The sequence below is a fragment of the Phyllobates terribilis genome, unplaced genomic scaffold, assembly GCF_046119375.1.
Source record: "Phyllobates terribilis strain yellow unplaced genomic scaffold, ASM4611937v1 Scaffold_686__1_contigs__length_820107, whole genome shotgun sequence".
Taxonomy (NCBI): Eukaryota; Metazoa; Chordata; class Amphibia; order Anura; family Dendrobatidae; genus Phyllobates; species Phyllobates terribilis.
The window spans coordinates 357,596-373,523 of NW_027363446.1; the positions used below are offsets into that span (position 1 = coordinate 357,596).

Below are 15,928 nucleotides of genomic sequence, written 5' to 3' on the forward strand. Positions count from 1 at the left end.
TGTGCATCGTCCCCCACAGAGTCCACAGAGGAGGGCGCCGCCTTCTGGTGGTAGGTGAGAGCAGGGCGCCTGGGGTTTATAGCGCCACTTGTTGCGGGTTCACGGAGCACCCTTATGGCCCTGTCCTTGAATTGGGCAAAGGTCAGATCAGGGTTCTGAAAGAACATGAGGCGCAGCTGGGTCCTGTGGGCGCTAGACAGCAGACCTTCTATGAACTGTTCTGTTAGTAGCTTATCCGTATCCTGCACGCTGCCAGGGTCAGCTTGTTTGATCGCTCTCAAGGCTTCCTGCAAATTTAGGGCATAGTCTCTGATGCTGTCCTGTGCCCGCTGCTTACATCCGTAGAACCGCATTTTAATTTCAGCGGAGGTACGTGTATCAAAGGTACCCCGCAGCCGGGCCAGAATGTCCTTTACGGTCCTTTTCTCCTCAGCGGGCCATTACTTTACCTCCCGCTGGGCTGTGCCAGTTAACTGCCCTGTCAGTATGCTAATCTTCTGTTCCTCTGTCAGGGGGTAAACTTGGAACAAACTGTACAGCCTTTCCTTAAAGTCAGTTAGGGCATGGGGCTCCCCTGAATACTTAGGCAACCAGGCCCTCCATTGACGTAGGGCAGGGAAAATGGCATCACCGCTGCTGCAGCTGTGCTGGTGGTAGTGGGCGCCTCAGTGTCCGACATCTTCCTCCCCCCTAGTTAAGCGTGGTCTACCTTCTGACGATCCTCTTCTGTAGGCCGCGACTCCGCTGGTGCTGCTCCGGACAAGGACCTGCGTCGCGTCCTGATGACGTCAGCGTCGCTCTCTCTCCCTTCCAGGACCTTACGCAGCGTCGGTGCGTGGGGCGGAGATTCGGGTCTCGCGCGGTTTGGACGTCCACGCCCCTCCTCTTCCCGCGCAGCGTCCTGAAGATGGCATCCGTTGGCGGGAAAACGGCTGAAGATGGCGGGAACCGACGGAAGATGGCGGGAGACGGTTGAAAATGGCGGGAAACGGCTCCGGGTGGTGGAAAAACTCTTCTTCAGGTACGTGTACAGTCTTTTTCAGGCACGCAATACCCGTTTGTGGCGGGTTGGTTACAATCCTGCCGACTACGCCAAAGCTGACTCACCCCCTGGGCCGTGGGACACTCGGAGCCGGGCAATAGGGAGACGATGGGGGTAGTGGTGGCAACCCGGTCCGTGGCTTAGGGTGGTCAGGCCAGTGGCAGTCCTTTATAAGTTTTAAGTAATGTCCGACTACGCCACCCGTGGATTGCGGTCAGTGCTAACCGCCGCTGCAGTGCAGACCTCTGGGGCAGATGTAAATGTGCAGCTCCGAATAGTACAACTCCCCACGGGAAGAGTAGGGCCCCAGGGCAGTGTATGATGGATGATGGAGGGGATGATTCCAACCGCGTTAGCCAGGAAACGGAGGCCTCTTAAACAGTTCAGGGTCTTTATTAGAACAGGTAAAACGACCCAGAAACAGGCCCGGCTAGGAGGGGGCCTGGATGTCTGAGAGCAAGTGGGAAGCTGGCCCTGGTCAAGATGAGGGTGTCGGCCTACCGTGCTCTCTGTGCTCCTTCTGGCTATTTCCCTTCTGGTAATGTAACAGCCCACGTTCCTGAGCTCACCGTGTCCTCTCGCCCGTATGGCTTGCAACTTGGGTCCCTTGCTACTCCCGGCCTGGTACGGCTCTGTTGGTCCCTTCTGCTATGGCGGAGCCTCCGGGCTTCTTAGGCCAAGGAACATACAGTCCCCTGCGGACTGGTTATCTGCTGTAGGATGTGGAATCCTCACAGCCTCAGACACCAAAGTCTGGAAGATTAGTTTCTTTATCTGCCAGGACAGACTCACTTCGCCTTTTGTCGCTGGCTCGTGGCTCTCCTACTGCCACACGTCCTCTTAGGCTGCAACACAACTGTCTGTCCCGGCTCTGGGACACCTCTCAATCCAGAGACAGGTTGTCCAGTTCTCTCTAACCCTGCCCCCAGTTCCAGCTTTTATAGGGGCAGCCTGCTCCCCCTACTGGCCTGTGACAGGAGGTATTGCATGCTAATGGCCCTTGACTAGAGGACCTCCCCTTTGCTCTCAGACACAGCTTTATTATACATTTGTGGCATCCAGGCCAGGGTGACACACATTGTGGTCCTGTTCTTGTCACAGTTTGGGCAGCGACCATTATTTCCTCTTCTCTTCTGATCGAGAAGTTCCCTTATCACTCATCTTGTAAAGTGGCACAGAGCGGTAGTCGTGACTGAACGTCTGTCTGATTTCGCTCTGGCACTTTACAGACAATGGGTGTCCCAGTCCCAGTGTGGTCTAGGGTGTGGGGTGCAGCACATTCTCTTGTAGGCCGCAGGCCTCCACTGCCTTCAGGCTTCTTTCCTCAGAAGCCGCCGCACACAATTTAGGGGACACAAAGTTCTTTGTAACAGTCAAACATATACTTGACAGTTCTAGTTCATCAGGTGGGTACAGACAGGATAAGGCACAGCAATTCACATTATCCTCCTTCTTAGCATAACTCCTCTTCAGCCCTGTTGCTAGCTCATCCTGTATTTCTCGTCCACCTCTGCAGTGCACCCGGGACTGGCCTTCAACTTCCATCTATGCAGGTCCCTGTCCATCTTCCTTTGTACTTCAGAGTACACAAAGTGTCCGGCAGCTCCTATACCAGACCTTAGGCTCTGGACGTGACTGGAGCGATTGCTCTGGATCCCAGTAATGCCTCCCACTGCCTGGAACAAGTGACACATGCTGCCCCTAGCAGCCCACCGCACCTGAACTTCACCTTCACTATGCACTTCACTAACTCTCACTGAACTCACACTATTCTGACTCCATGACTAAGCTGCAAGCATAGGGCGCTGTGAGACACCGTTTCTAGGCTGTCTCTTTACCGTACTCACACATAGTGATGTCTTCAGATAGTTTAACTCGACTGCAAGAAGCACATTGTTGAAGATTCAGAAGAAGATTTATTTTCTAGCAGAATACTCGATGATGTGCAAATGTACAGCAGGTAAAAAGACTTTTTTAGAAACGGGCTGGAAGCACATAAGCTTCTAACATGGCTGAAAATGGTGAATGAGGAAGAAGAATGGAGAAGAAGGGAGGGGTTACTGACATCACAGCTACATCTGAGAGAGACAGGGAGAGACAAAGGACAAACTTATAAGAAAGGAAAACCTAACTGCATAGCAACAAAACAGCAACTTAATGATAGTGCAATATGGTCTGTAAGATTCCCAAATCATGGGACATGGCGCACACTATCAGGAAATGCCCCTCTTTTTATTAACACTAGTGCCCATCCACTGCACTAGTTCTATCAATAACTATTTCCTATCTCATATACTAAACCTATTATCCTCATCCTATGTGTTATGCAATTCAAAAATTCTATAAACAAATTAGGAAATCCCAGAATTATAATAGAAACCCTAAAATACAAATGTTATTAAATCTCATTAAAAGCGGGACATATATCACCCTAAGTGAAAACAAATTAGTCACACCCCTAATGATAGACCCTTATTCAGACTGCCGGAAGAGGCACTTCTCAATCAGAGGCAGGCCACACCCATTGAGTACTATATACAGTGGGTACGGAAAGTATTCAGACCCCTTTACATTTTTCACTCCTTGTTTCATTGCAGCCATTTGGTAAATTCTAAAAAGTTCATTTTTTTTTCTCACTAAAGTACACTGTGCACCCCATCTTGACTGAAAAAAAACAGAAATGTAGAAATTTTTGCAAATTTATTAAAAAAGGAAAACTGAAATATCACATGGTCATAAATATTCAGACCCTTTGCTCATATTTAAGTCACATGCTGTCCATTTCCTTGTGATCCTCCTTGAGATGGTTCTACTCTTTCATTGGAGTCCAGCTGTGTTTAATTAAACTGATAGGACTTGATTTGGAAAGGCACACACCTGTCTATATAAGACCTCACAGCTCACAGTGCATGTCAGACCAAATGAGAATCATGAGCTCAAAGGAACTGCCTGTTACGATGTTAGTAGATACCCTGAAGTCCAATGGCGAAAAAAGCAGAGACTGAGACAAGAGTAGTGTGAAAGTCTATTTTAAACTCAAGTGCAAAAGATCACAGCAAACAGTTTATGAAGGTAAGTTCATTCCAAACAACACTTCTTAGAACCTAATCTGTAAGGCACGGCCTTCATTACTATTAGGGTATGTAAACGTTAACGATAGTCCAAGTTTACTTAGGTACAGTAATATGCAAACAGAAATAAGGATAGTAAGCAGACGTAGGTATTCCTCAGTTGATTGTGGACTCACGTAGTGCAGAAGAGAAGACAAACTGGAATATGGATCTGGATATTGAAGAATGCAGGAGGTGCAGCGGAGGAAACAGCGATGTCTTAAACCAGAATGAGGGAAATTATGCCAGAATAGGGACAATATGCCAGAGAGGAGCCCATGATGGGGGAAAATGTTATAGCATGAGGTCTGACCCAATTCCCAACTCCATTTGCTGAAATGCAGCCCCAAACTTACAGGACCCTTCACCGTGGTTATGCATCACTATTGACCACAGACACTCATTATTGTTCTGCTCTCCAGCCCTTCAGTGAACAAACTCCCTACAGTAACAACCACATTTTTCATATTTTGGCTCAACCGCGCACAACTTGCCAATCCCCCCCCCCTCCTTCCCCGTTTTCTCTGTTTTAATGCAGTGACTCAGCGTCACTTGGCCTTGTTTTGATGTGGAAGATATGGCTTTTTCACCATAATTCTGCTATGAAGACCACTTCTGGCCAGTCTTCTCTGAACAGTAGATGAGTGAAGCTGAGTCCCACTGGTTGCTGCCAGTTCTGAGCTGATGGCACTGCTGGACATCTTCCGCTTTTGAAGGAAAGTAACCATAATGTGTCATACATCTGCTGCACTAAGTTTCCTTGGCCGACCACTGCATCTATTGACCTCAACCTTGCACATTTTCTTGTGCTTCTTCACTAGTGCTTGAATGACACATCTTGAAGCCTCAATCTGCTTTGAAATTTGTGCCTTAGAGACCTTGCTGATGTAGTATAACTTCCTTGTGTATTCTTGCTCAGTCTTGCCATGGTGTATGACCAGACACCTGACTGCATTATTACAAAATCCCTGACTTTGCGCAGGTGTACCTAGAAGAATTGACGCTGTTTTAAAGTGAAAAGTTGGTCACACCAAATATTGATTGGATCTAGATTTTTCGTTTGTTCATTCACTTGTATTTTGTTAATTGATTAAATAGATCATTAACATTTCTATTTTTGAAGCGTTCTTACTTTACAGCATTTTTTCTACACATTTCTAAAAATTATTTTTATGTGTCTTTTATTTGCTCATTAATAATCTGATATACCTTTTGGTATTTTGTGTATAGTTGTTTTTTTGCTGTTGGGGTAAATTGTAGGATATTGATTTCAGAGGGGTTTCCTGATCCTTTGATTGTAGGAATGAGTGGTATATATGTGCTAATAAATTAGGACAAACGTAGGAAATTTAGGAAAAAAATTGGACATATCGGCAGTAATAACATGCTGATTGTGATGTCATGAAGATGACTTGAATTTCCACCATTAAGAGAACAGCATTGCTGGTCATTTATATTAAGTAAATTGGATATTCATTCTTCTCGATTGTGATGTCATGAAGATGACTTGAATTTCAACCAATCAGAGATCAGCATGTTTCAGGTCACCCAGATAGAACAGTCCATGAAACATGAGTCACGGCCACTGTGAGGTCATAATGCTGATTAGAATTTCCACCAATCAGAAAACAGAATTGCCCAGAAGAACCACCCAGGAGGTATGAGTCATCGCCACTGTGAGGTCATAATGCTGACCAATCACAGAGCAGCCATGCCCAGATTTTCCACCAATCACAGAGCAGGCACCCCCAGATTTTCCACCAATCAGAGATAAGCAGTGGGTATAAATAGCAGCCACACCCAGATTTTCCACCAATCAGAGATCAGCAGTGGGTATAAATAGCTGCTGCCGCCTGCCCGGCTTAGCCTTGCACTGGTTGGGTCTCTCTCTTTTTCTCTCTCTTGGTATCTCCCGGTATCTATCCCTCCCCTCTCTCTCTCTCTTTGACCCAACGGCCCTCTTAAGGGCTACCCCAAATGTGTAAAAGATAGAACCAATATTTGTGTTGTTTGTCCGTTTTATGAGCCTGTGATTAACCCCTTCCCACTCTTTGCTATATATATATATATATATATATATATATATATATATATATATATATTTATTATGTGCAGGTGGGCCTTAAAGGGATTTTCCAGGACAAACATTTTGATGGCTTATCCCCTGGTTAGCTCATTAATATCAGATTTGTGGTGGTCCGGCACACGGCACCTCCACTAATCAGCTGTTTGCAGCTTCGGCCGAGGTCAGATGTAAACAGTGTTGAGGAGCTGAAAAATCACTGATCTGTTCACTCTGTAGTGGCCGCTCCCTGGTGCTGCAGATCAGCTCCTATTACATGAATATTAGCTGATCTGCAGGACCCACAGTACAGTGAATGGAGCTGTGATGTTCAATCTTCACACTATTTACACTTGAGCGCTGCAATCAGCTGATGGGTAGAGCCGGTGCCGCGTGTCGGAGCCCCACCGATCTGATATTGATAACCCATCCCCAGGATAAATCATCATTATTATACTACTCATACATGAAGAAAGCGAGGTGGCACACCGATTTAATAAAATCTTCTTTTATTCCATTTCCATTAAAAATACAGGGAAGCGGCGCCTTTTGCGGACGACGGCCGTTTCGCGTGTCTATCACGCTTCTACGGGTCGAGGCATATGGTCATGGGGGTGTGCAGGGGTTAAAATACTCCCGACCCCACCCCCTGCACCAAACAGCCATACAAAATGTTACAACAAAAAATACATTAAAAACAACCACCCAGGAGGTATGAGTCATCGCCACTGTGAGGTCATAATGCTGACCAATCACAGAGCAGCCACACCCAGTTTTTCCACCAATCAGAGCAGCCATACCCAGATTTTCCACCAATCAGAGATCAGCAGTGGGTATAAATAGCCGCTGCCGCCTGCCCGGCTTAGCCTTGCACTGGTTGGGTCTCTCTTTTTTCCCTCTCTTGGTATCTCCCGGTATCTCTCCCTTCCCTCTCTCTTCTCTCCCTCCCCTCTCTCTTCTCTCTCTCTCTTTGACCCAATGGCCCTCTTAAGGGCTACCCCAAATGTGTAAAAGATAGAACCAATATTTGTGTTGTTTGTCCGTTTTATGGATGGAGCGAGACATGATGTCCCAGATGTGTCCCGGATTCAGGTCTGGGGAACGGGCGGGCCAGTCCATAGCTTCAATGCCTTCATCTTGCAGAAACTGCTGACACACTCCAGCCACATGAGGTCTGGCATTGTCCGGCATTAGGAGGAACCTAGGGCCAACTGCACCAGCATATGGTCTCACAAGGGGTCTGAGGATCTCATCTCGGTACCTAATGGCAGTCAGGCTACCTCTGCCGAGCACAAGGAGGGCTGTGCGGCCATCCAAAGAAATGCCACAGAACACCAGGATTGGCAAAGTCGCCAGTCTGAGGATCTCATCTCGGTACCTAATGGCAGTCAGGCTACCTCTGCCGAGCACAAGGAGGGCTGTGCGGCCATCCAAAGAAATGCCACAGAACACCAGGATTGGCAAAGTCGCCACTGGCGCCCTGTGCTCTTCACAGATGAAAGCAGGTTCACACTGAGCACATGTAACAGACGTGACAGAGTCTGGAGACGCCGTGGAGAGCGATCTGCTGCCTGCAACATCCCTCAGCATGACCGGTTTGGTAGTGGGTCAGTAATGGTGTGGGGTGGCATTTGTTTGGAGGGCCGCACAGTTCCCTTTATTTTTTGAGCAGTGCATATACATATATAAAATGTTCCTCCCCCACCATGTGACATACTGCATACCTCATAGGGACAGCAGTCAGGAAGCACCAGTAGTACCAGCAGCTCCCACAGTACAATGCAAATGTAGCATTCTCAGCGTGTACTGACCAATGCTGTCCACCAGGTGGCATCAGCAGGAAATTACAGGGATGAGACAAGCACTGCATGACAGCCCCGCCCCAATCTGCCCTATACCAGACACGCCCCCTACCAACGCCCCACCCCCGCTGCCATGACAACCGAATTGTTTAATGGCAGAATGAGACCTTATATGAGCAAAGAAGTAGCGGCCGGAGAGCGGGGTCCGCACAGGTGAGCGCCCCCATAACACAGTGTATGTACTGCACGTCAGCTCTATGGCAGACTGTCACCTGTGCTGGATCCAGTACGTGTTACACTTATATCTGTACAGAGACACAGAGGACGCAGCGGGGCCCTGTTGCTATATATTTGTGTGTGTGTATATATACAGTATATATATATGTGTGTGTATATACAGTATATATATATATATATATATATATATATATATATATATGTGTGTGTCTATATACAATATATATATGTGTGTGTGTCTATATACAGTATATACTGTATATGTGTGTGTGTATATACAGTATATATGTGTGTGTGTCTATATACAGTATATATGTGTGTGTGTCTATATACAGTATATATATATATGTGTGTGTGTGTATATATACACAATATATATATGTGTTGTGTATATATACAATATATATATATATATATATATATGTGTGTGTGTATATATATATATATATATATATATGTGTGTGTATATATACAGTATATATATGTGTGTGTATATACAGTACAGAAAAAAGTTTGGACACACCTTCTCATTTAAAGATTTTTCTGGATTTTCATGACTTTGAAAATTGTACATTCACACTGAAAGCATCAAAACTATGAATTAACACATGTGGAATTATATACTTAACAAAAAAAGTGTGAAACAACTGAAAATATGTCTTATATTCTAGGTTCTTCAGAGTAGCCACCTTTTGGTTTGATGACTGCTTTGCACACTCTTGGCATTCTCTTGATGAGCTTCAAGAGGTAGTCACCGGAAATGGTCTTCCAACAATCTTGAAGGAGTTCCCAGAGATGCTTAGCACTTGTTGGCCCTTTTACCTTCACTCTGCGGTCCAGCTCACCCCAAACCATCTCGATTGGGTTCAGGTCTGGTGACTGTGGAGGCCAGGTCATCTGGCATAGCACCCCATGACTCTTCCTCTTAGTCCAATAGCCCTTACACAGCCTGGAGGTGTGTTTGGGGTCATTGTCCTGTTGAAAAATAAATGATGGTCCAACTAAACGCAAACCGGATGGAATAGCATGCCGCTGCAAGATGCTGTGGTAGCCATGCTGGATCAGTATGCCTTCAATTTTGAATAAATCCCCAACTGTGTCACCAGCAAAGCACCCCCACACCATCACACCTCCTCCTCCATGCTTCACAGTGGGAACCAGGCATGTAGAGTCCATCCGTTCACCTTTTCTGGGTCACACAAAGACACGGTGGTTGGAACCAAAGATCTCAAATTTGGACTCATCAGACCAAAGCACAGATTTCAACTGGTCTAATGTCCATTCCTTGTGTTCTTTAGCCCAAACAAGTCTCTTCTGCTTATTGCCTGTCCTTAGCAGTGGTTTCCTAGCAGCTATTTTACCATGAAGGCCTGCTGCACAAAGTCTCCTCTTAACAGTTGTTGTAGAGATGTGTCTGCTGCTAGAACTCTGTGTGTGTCATGGGTGTGTCGCCACGAAGATCGTCGCGACTACACAGCCTGACTTCTCGCAGCTGAGTTTTTGGTGCTTTGTTTTTTGTTGTTGTGAGGGAGTTAATTCTCTCTCTCTGTGCTTGACGAGGCTCAGCCTCGCCCAGCTGCAGTTAATGCTGCAGTATTGGGATTCCTTCAAATACCTGCTGGTCTGTTAGGGAAGTTGTCGGTGAAAGCATTTCTTGCAGACCTTCAGAGTGGATCGTTGTTTGGTGGAGTTCAGAGGAGTATGCGGTGTGGTTTGTTCCCTTCCTCCCTTTATCATTTATCTCCTAACCTGTTGTTGTTCCCTCTGTAATTGTGGTGTTAGTTTTTGTATGCAAGGTGGTTTTTGGTTTTCCCCTTGTACTGTCTCGTTTGTCTAGTACTGTGTTTTGGGCATTTTCTATCCTGTTTCCCATTGTTGTGATCGGGGTCCTTCTCAGGACTAGATTACTTAGGTTCAGGGATATTCAGAAGTTTATGGTTACGCTGGCGGCCTGGACCTCTGTACCATTAACACTACCTCCAGGTTGAGGGATTAGTCAGGGCCCCCGTCTAGGGTCAGCTCAGGCCCCTGACCCCCCTGTACGCTCTGACAGCGTGACAGTGTGGCATTGACCTGGTCTCTAATCTGAGCTGCTGTTAACCTGCGATTTCTGAGGCTGGTGACTCGGATAAACTTATCCTCAGAAGCAGAGTTGACTCTTGGTCTTCCTTTCCTGGGGCAGTCCTCGTGAGCCAGTTTCTTTGTAGCGCTTGATGGTTTTTGCAACTGCACTTGGGGACACTTTCAAAGTTTGCCCAATCTTTCGCACTGACTGACCTTCATTTCTTAAAGTAATGATGGCCACTCGTTTTTCTTTACTTAGCTGCTTTTTTCTTGCCATAATACAAATTCTAACAGTCTATTCAGTAGGACTATCAGCTGTGTATCCACCAGACTTCTGCACAACACAACTGATGGTCCCAACCCCTTTTATAAGGCAAGAAATCCCACTTATTAAACCTGACAGGGCACACCTGTGAAGTGAAAACCATTTCCGGTGACTACCTCTTGAAGCTCATCAAGAGAATGCCAAGAGTGTGCAAAGCAGTCATCAAAGCAAAAGGTGGCTACTTTGAAGAACCTAGAATATAAGACATATTTTCAGTTGTTTCACACTTTTTTGATAAGTATATAATTCCACATGTGTTAATTCATAGTTTTGATGCCTTCAGTGTGAATGTACAATTTTCATAGTCATGAAAATACAGAAAAATCTTTAAATGAGAAGGGGTGTCCAAACTTTTGGTCTGTACTGTATATATATATACATACATACACACGCTGCATATATACGTATAGTGGAAAAGATAAAAGAAAACTTACAAATAAAAAACTAATTTTTTTTGCGAATATTACCAATTCCCGTGGTCTAATAACTGCTGCAGGAGCTCGATAGGTGGCTGTGCTCCATATTTTTCTAATGCCGGCATGTTCATATCATCCACAAATATGACGCATTTCTTCCCCATCTGAGGTCGTACACGCCTTTCCGTCTTTTGTCCAGTCTGTCCATGATGATATTCTAGAATAAGATGCAAACTATGTGTCGGAAGATTCAATAGGTTGACCACTACTGCGGTGTCTCATTTTCAGGTAGAAAACATCACATGACCGCTGCAGCCAAATCAGCGGCTATTGATTGGCTTCAGAATTGATGTTTCATTCGACCTAGAAGAACTAGTCTTCTAGCTCTCTTTTCTGGCTCAGAAAGAAAGTCACCACTGCAGGCGATCATCTGACACTGGTTGGCTTCATTGACATCTCCTGGTCGAAAAGGAAGTGAAGAGACCGATGGGGACACAGGCGGCAGCGTGGAGAAGCGACAGGGTATTTTTTTTGTTTTAAGACACACATGGGTCCATCAACCCATTTAAATGTATGTCTGACCATCTAATACACAGATCTTCAGGGTCTGCGAGAGAGACCTCTGTTGTTTGTGGGTCTCCTCTCTGGCTAATAGCAGAGGGTCCTAAGTGGCGTATCCCCCCCAATGACATCTATATATCGTAATGAAGCAACCTCTTTCATTTGTCAGAAGGCAGGGTGATAAAAAGAAGACAAACCTGAATCTGATTGGCACTGGTGCGAGCAGAAAAGTTGATGAAGAAGGGAAAGAATTTTTTTTTGTCCAGATTGTTCATCAGTTTGTCTTTGACGTAAATAGATTTCTCTGTCCCCGTCAGTCCCACAAATAAGAGTGGTCTGCTAAAAAAGGAAAGTAGTTTGTAGGACAACCATAAAATCAAACATTTTACAGTGTTGAGAATAAAACTACTAATTTAGGCCCGAATTCAGACGTCCGATAAACACCATCCATGTACGGACCAAGATCTCCGGACCCAAACTCGCCAGCCTCATGGATGTCTATGAGGCTGTCAATTTCAGGTCAGGGGTCCCGCGGCCCGTCCGTCCATCGTGATATGTGTTTCCCGTCCTTAAGTAACTAGCAAACTATTTTCATTTATACAAACTGTATTTAGTACAGACATAAAACAGACAGGTGTGAATGGCGGCCAGTTTTCTGTGTATAGACCAATAGGGTTTCCTAATTCGACTCCACTATCCGAATGGTTTTCCCATACAATAAGTAATTGTGATGGCAAAATGGATAATTGTCAACAAGGTTTCCTAATAAGAGTCATTTTGTTACTCTTACTTGGTGTTTTTGATGCACATATCCATGAGGAAGGTGTATCTGACAGTATCCATAGTTGGCACAATGATATCTTGGATTTTGGTGCTTTTGTCCCACGTGGCTGTGCCTTTAATAAACTCATTCCAGTGAACCCAGCGCCCTCGGCCTTTTAACTTCAAATAAAAAAAAAGTAGTTACAACTTTGATAAACCATATTCGGACACATTTGATGTAAGGATAAGAGAGCACTGACACATTACATAAGTTTGACATTTAGGTCCTGTTCACACTGCGTTTATGCAGCATGTCTATTACTTTGCCAGAGGATCTGACGGAATCCACTTAGGTCATTGGACTCCATGTCTCCTTCTGAATTCAGTTTTTCGGGGATTCAATCAGAACCTCTGGCAGAGTCATAGATATACGGCATAAACACAGTGTGAACATGTCCTAAGAGACCTAAGATAATAACCCAAAGGCCAAAGTTATAAGTTGCTGAGCATTAGGCTTGATTTCCATGAAGAAATCCCTTTACCTCGTACATGTAGTCATAGACCAGGCCTTTATCGTCCAAAGGACATTCCCATTTCCCCACGGAGGACAGGAAAGGGCTCTGATCGATCTTTCCTGTGACAATTTCTTTGAAAAAAAACATCAAACTTCACTCGGCTGTCGGTGTCACAACAGCCGCCAATGGACCAAACCAGGGAGAAAGCAAAACTGGCCTAAAAGAGAAGAAAAGGGATACAATATACAGCGGGCGAAATAAGTATTGAACACGTCACCAATTTTCTAAGTAAATATATTTCTAAAGGTGCTATTGACATGCAATTCTCAGCAGACGTCAGGAACCTGCCTCTAACAATCGCGGATGACGTGGTCGAGCTTCAAAGGAGACCGTGATTTTTGCTATATGCAGCAATGGTGTAGCATTGCTGTATATAGCACAAGCGATCAGACGATCGCAGCTTTAAGTTCCCTAAGGGGGCTAATAAATACAGAGAAAAGTTACAAAAAATGTTTTAAAAAGTATGAAAAAAAACAAAAAAAAAACCCATAAAACTTGAAATGGGTTTTTTCCCCCAGTAAAAACAGAGAAAATACGTTTTACAAAAAATACACATATGTGGTATCGCCGCATTCAGAAAAGTCCAATCTATCAAAATATAAAAATAATTAACCCGATCAGTAAACGGCGTAACGAGAAAAAAAATCAAGAACGACAAAATTATGTTTTTCTGGTTGATGCAGTATCACAAAAAATGCTGTAAGAAGCGATAAAAATGTAATATCTATCGCAATATGGTATCAACAAAAACATTGTCTCGTACCACAAAAAATAAGCTCTCAAACAGCTCCATCGACTAAAAAATGAAAACGTCACGGGTCTCGGAAAATGGTGACACAACCCAAAAAAATGTTTTTTCCCAAACCTCTAATTTTTTTTTTTCACTACCAATCTAATAAAAAAACTGGACATGTTTGGTATCGGTGTAATCGTACTGAGGAGTGAATCATATTGCTAAGTAATTTTACCACACAATGTACACCGTAAAAACAATTCCCAAAAAATAATGTCAGAATTGTGATATTTTCACAATTTCTCTCCACTTGGAATTATTTCCCCGTTTTCCAGGAGCATAGGAAAGCACTGTCTATACCTGCAGATGGATCAGCCACACTGTGTATGGGATCGGCAGATCTTCCACTTACCAGGATCCAGATACGAATGTTCTTATTATTCGGATCCTCTCTCACCACATCAAAAATCAGCATCTCCAATAATGGTGTGAGTGATATTACCACATTGCCATTGCTGGTTGTCACCAGATCCTATGAGGAAAGACATTAGGACACTGAGGGTAAATCTAGACTACAAACTTGCGCAATGCTCCTACAATTGAGAGGACACATGGCGCCCACCTTGCACTGCTTTCGGAGGAATCGAAGGGAAGGTTGGACGAGCCACTTAAAGAGTTCCTCTAGAAGAGCGAGGTGGTCCTTAGTCTTCAGTGCATCGGGAAGGGTGCTGAGCCAGGACCTCACCAGGGGCGCCCAGCCCAGTTGTTGGGGTTCCAGATAAATCATACCGCAGCGGCTAACAGTGGCGGGCTGGAGAGAGAGATATACTAAGTAGGGTTGCCCTAAGACACAAGCCCATCCAGTTATCTAATTATCTCGCTGGGTGGATGAAAAACAGTCTACAAAGTCGTTTCCAAGTGTCCTGACGTTTCCATCATCCATAGATTACATAGACATCCATTTATTTGAGTAGAAGCTATGTAACATTACATTTTCCCTACATTCAGTGCTGGTGTCAGGAACTGGATCCTCACCATTTAGATGATTGTTGTAGTAGCACCAGAATGAAAGGGACTGACAATCCCTTTAATTATAGCGACTAAAGTGAATGTAGAGATGACTGTCAGTAGCGTAACTAGAGTCCGATGGGCCCCCATTGCAACATTTGGACCCCCTGCATGTTGGTCAGATGTATGGGCCCTTATAGTGTTCTAAATCCTATAAGGACATACGTGTTGCACCTCCTACCCCATTATGTAGTAATATCCCCCATAATGGGCTCCTTCCTGGTATATATGTCCCCTGTTCTGGCCCCATCCTGGTATATATATCCCCCATCCTAGTGTACATGTCCCTTATCCTGGGCCCCACCTTGATATATATATCCCCCATCCTGGTATATATGTCCCTTATCCTGGGCCCCACCTTGATACATATATCCCCCATCCTGGTATATTTTTCCCCCATTCTGGTATATATATCCCCCATCCTAGTATATATATCCCCCATCCTGGTATATATATCCCCCATCCTAGTATATATATTCCCCATCCTGGTATATATATATATCCCCATCCTAGTATATATATCCCCCATCCTGGTATATGTCCCCCATTCTGCCGTTGTACTTTAATGCATAGGAAAAAAATAAATGATTCTGCTCTCTTTTCCTCCGCTCCCCCGCTGTGCGCCATCCTCTTCTGAAGCCAGCATCTGACTTCAGAGTGCAAGCTTCGGGAGCATATGATGTCACTGTCATGCACCCTCAGTCACGTGCACGCCGACATCAGCTGCTGGCTTCTGATTAGCCGGCAGCGTGCATTGTCGTGCACAGACCCAACAGGTCTCTGCGCCTCAATACACTTCGTCTGAATGTGCGTTCGGGGGTGCACATGCAGTTGAAGTTTGCGCTGATGTCGGCGGGCCCCTCACCTGCACAGGCCCAGTCGCGACCTCTGCAACCGCGATCATTACACCCCTGATGACTGTGTATGTAGGACTTCCAAATCGGTGAATGGAAGAGTTGCTCGTGCTGCCAAACTCTCCTTTCACAGCGGCACAAGATGGGGCCTCATATTCGAGAAAAGTTAGGGTGGGTGCCAGAGGAGAGACCCTCATCTATCAGACAATTATGGCCATTTTGTGGATATGCTTTAAAAGATGAGAATACCTCTAAAAGTCAACCCTATAACTAAATCTGATTAGTTAGCATTAGATCCCCCGATGTACAAGTATATG

At 45.0% G+C, this 15,928-nt stretch overlaps 1 protein-coding gene across 1 annotated transcript in view; it reads right to left on the minus strand.

Moving 5' to 3' along the window:
- The window catches only part of LOC141235831 (dynein axonemal heavy chain 12-like), a 33,920-nt gene that overhangs the window by 5,387 nt on the left and 12,605 nt on the right, over positions 1 to 15,928 (minus strand). The window contains exons 7-12 of the mRNA XM_073668181.1: positions 14,312 to 14,500; positions 14,102 to 14,221; positions 12,924 to 13,113; positions 12,410 to 12,561; positions 11,817 to 11,958; positions 11,110 to 11,275 (exon numbers count right to left, since the gene is read on the minus strand). Of these exons, the coding sequence (XP_073524282.1) occupies positions 12,952 to 13,113; positions 14,102 to 14,221; positions 14,312 to 14,500 (471 nt within the window). The 3' untranslated portion in view covers positions 11,110 to 11,275; positions 11,817 to 11,958; positions 12,410 to 12,561; positions 12,924 to 12,951. The remainder of the gene's footprint in view (positions 1 to 11,109; positions 11,276 to 11,816; positions 11,959 to 12,409; positions 12,562 to 12,923; positions 13,114 to 14,101; positions 14,222 to 14,311; positions 14,501 to 15,928) is intronic.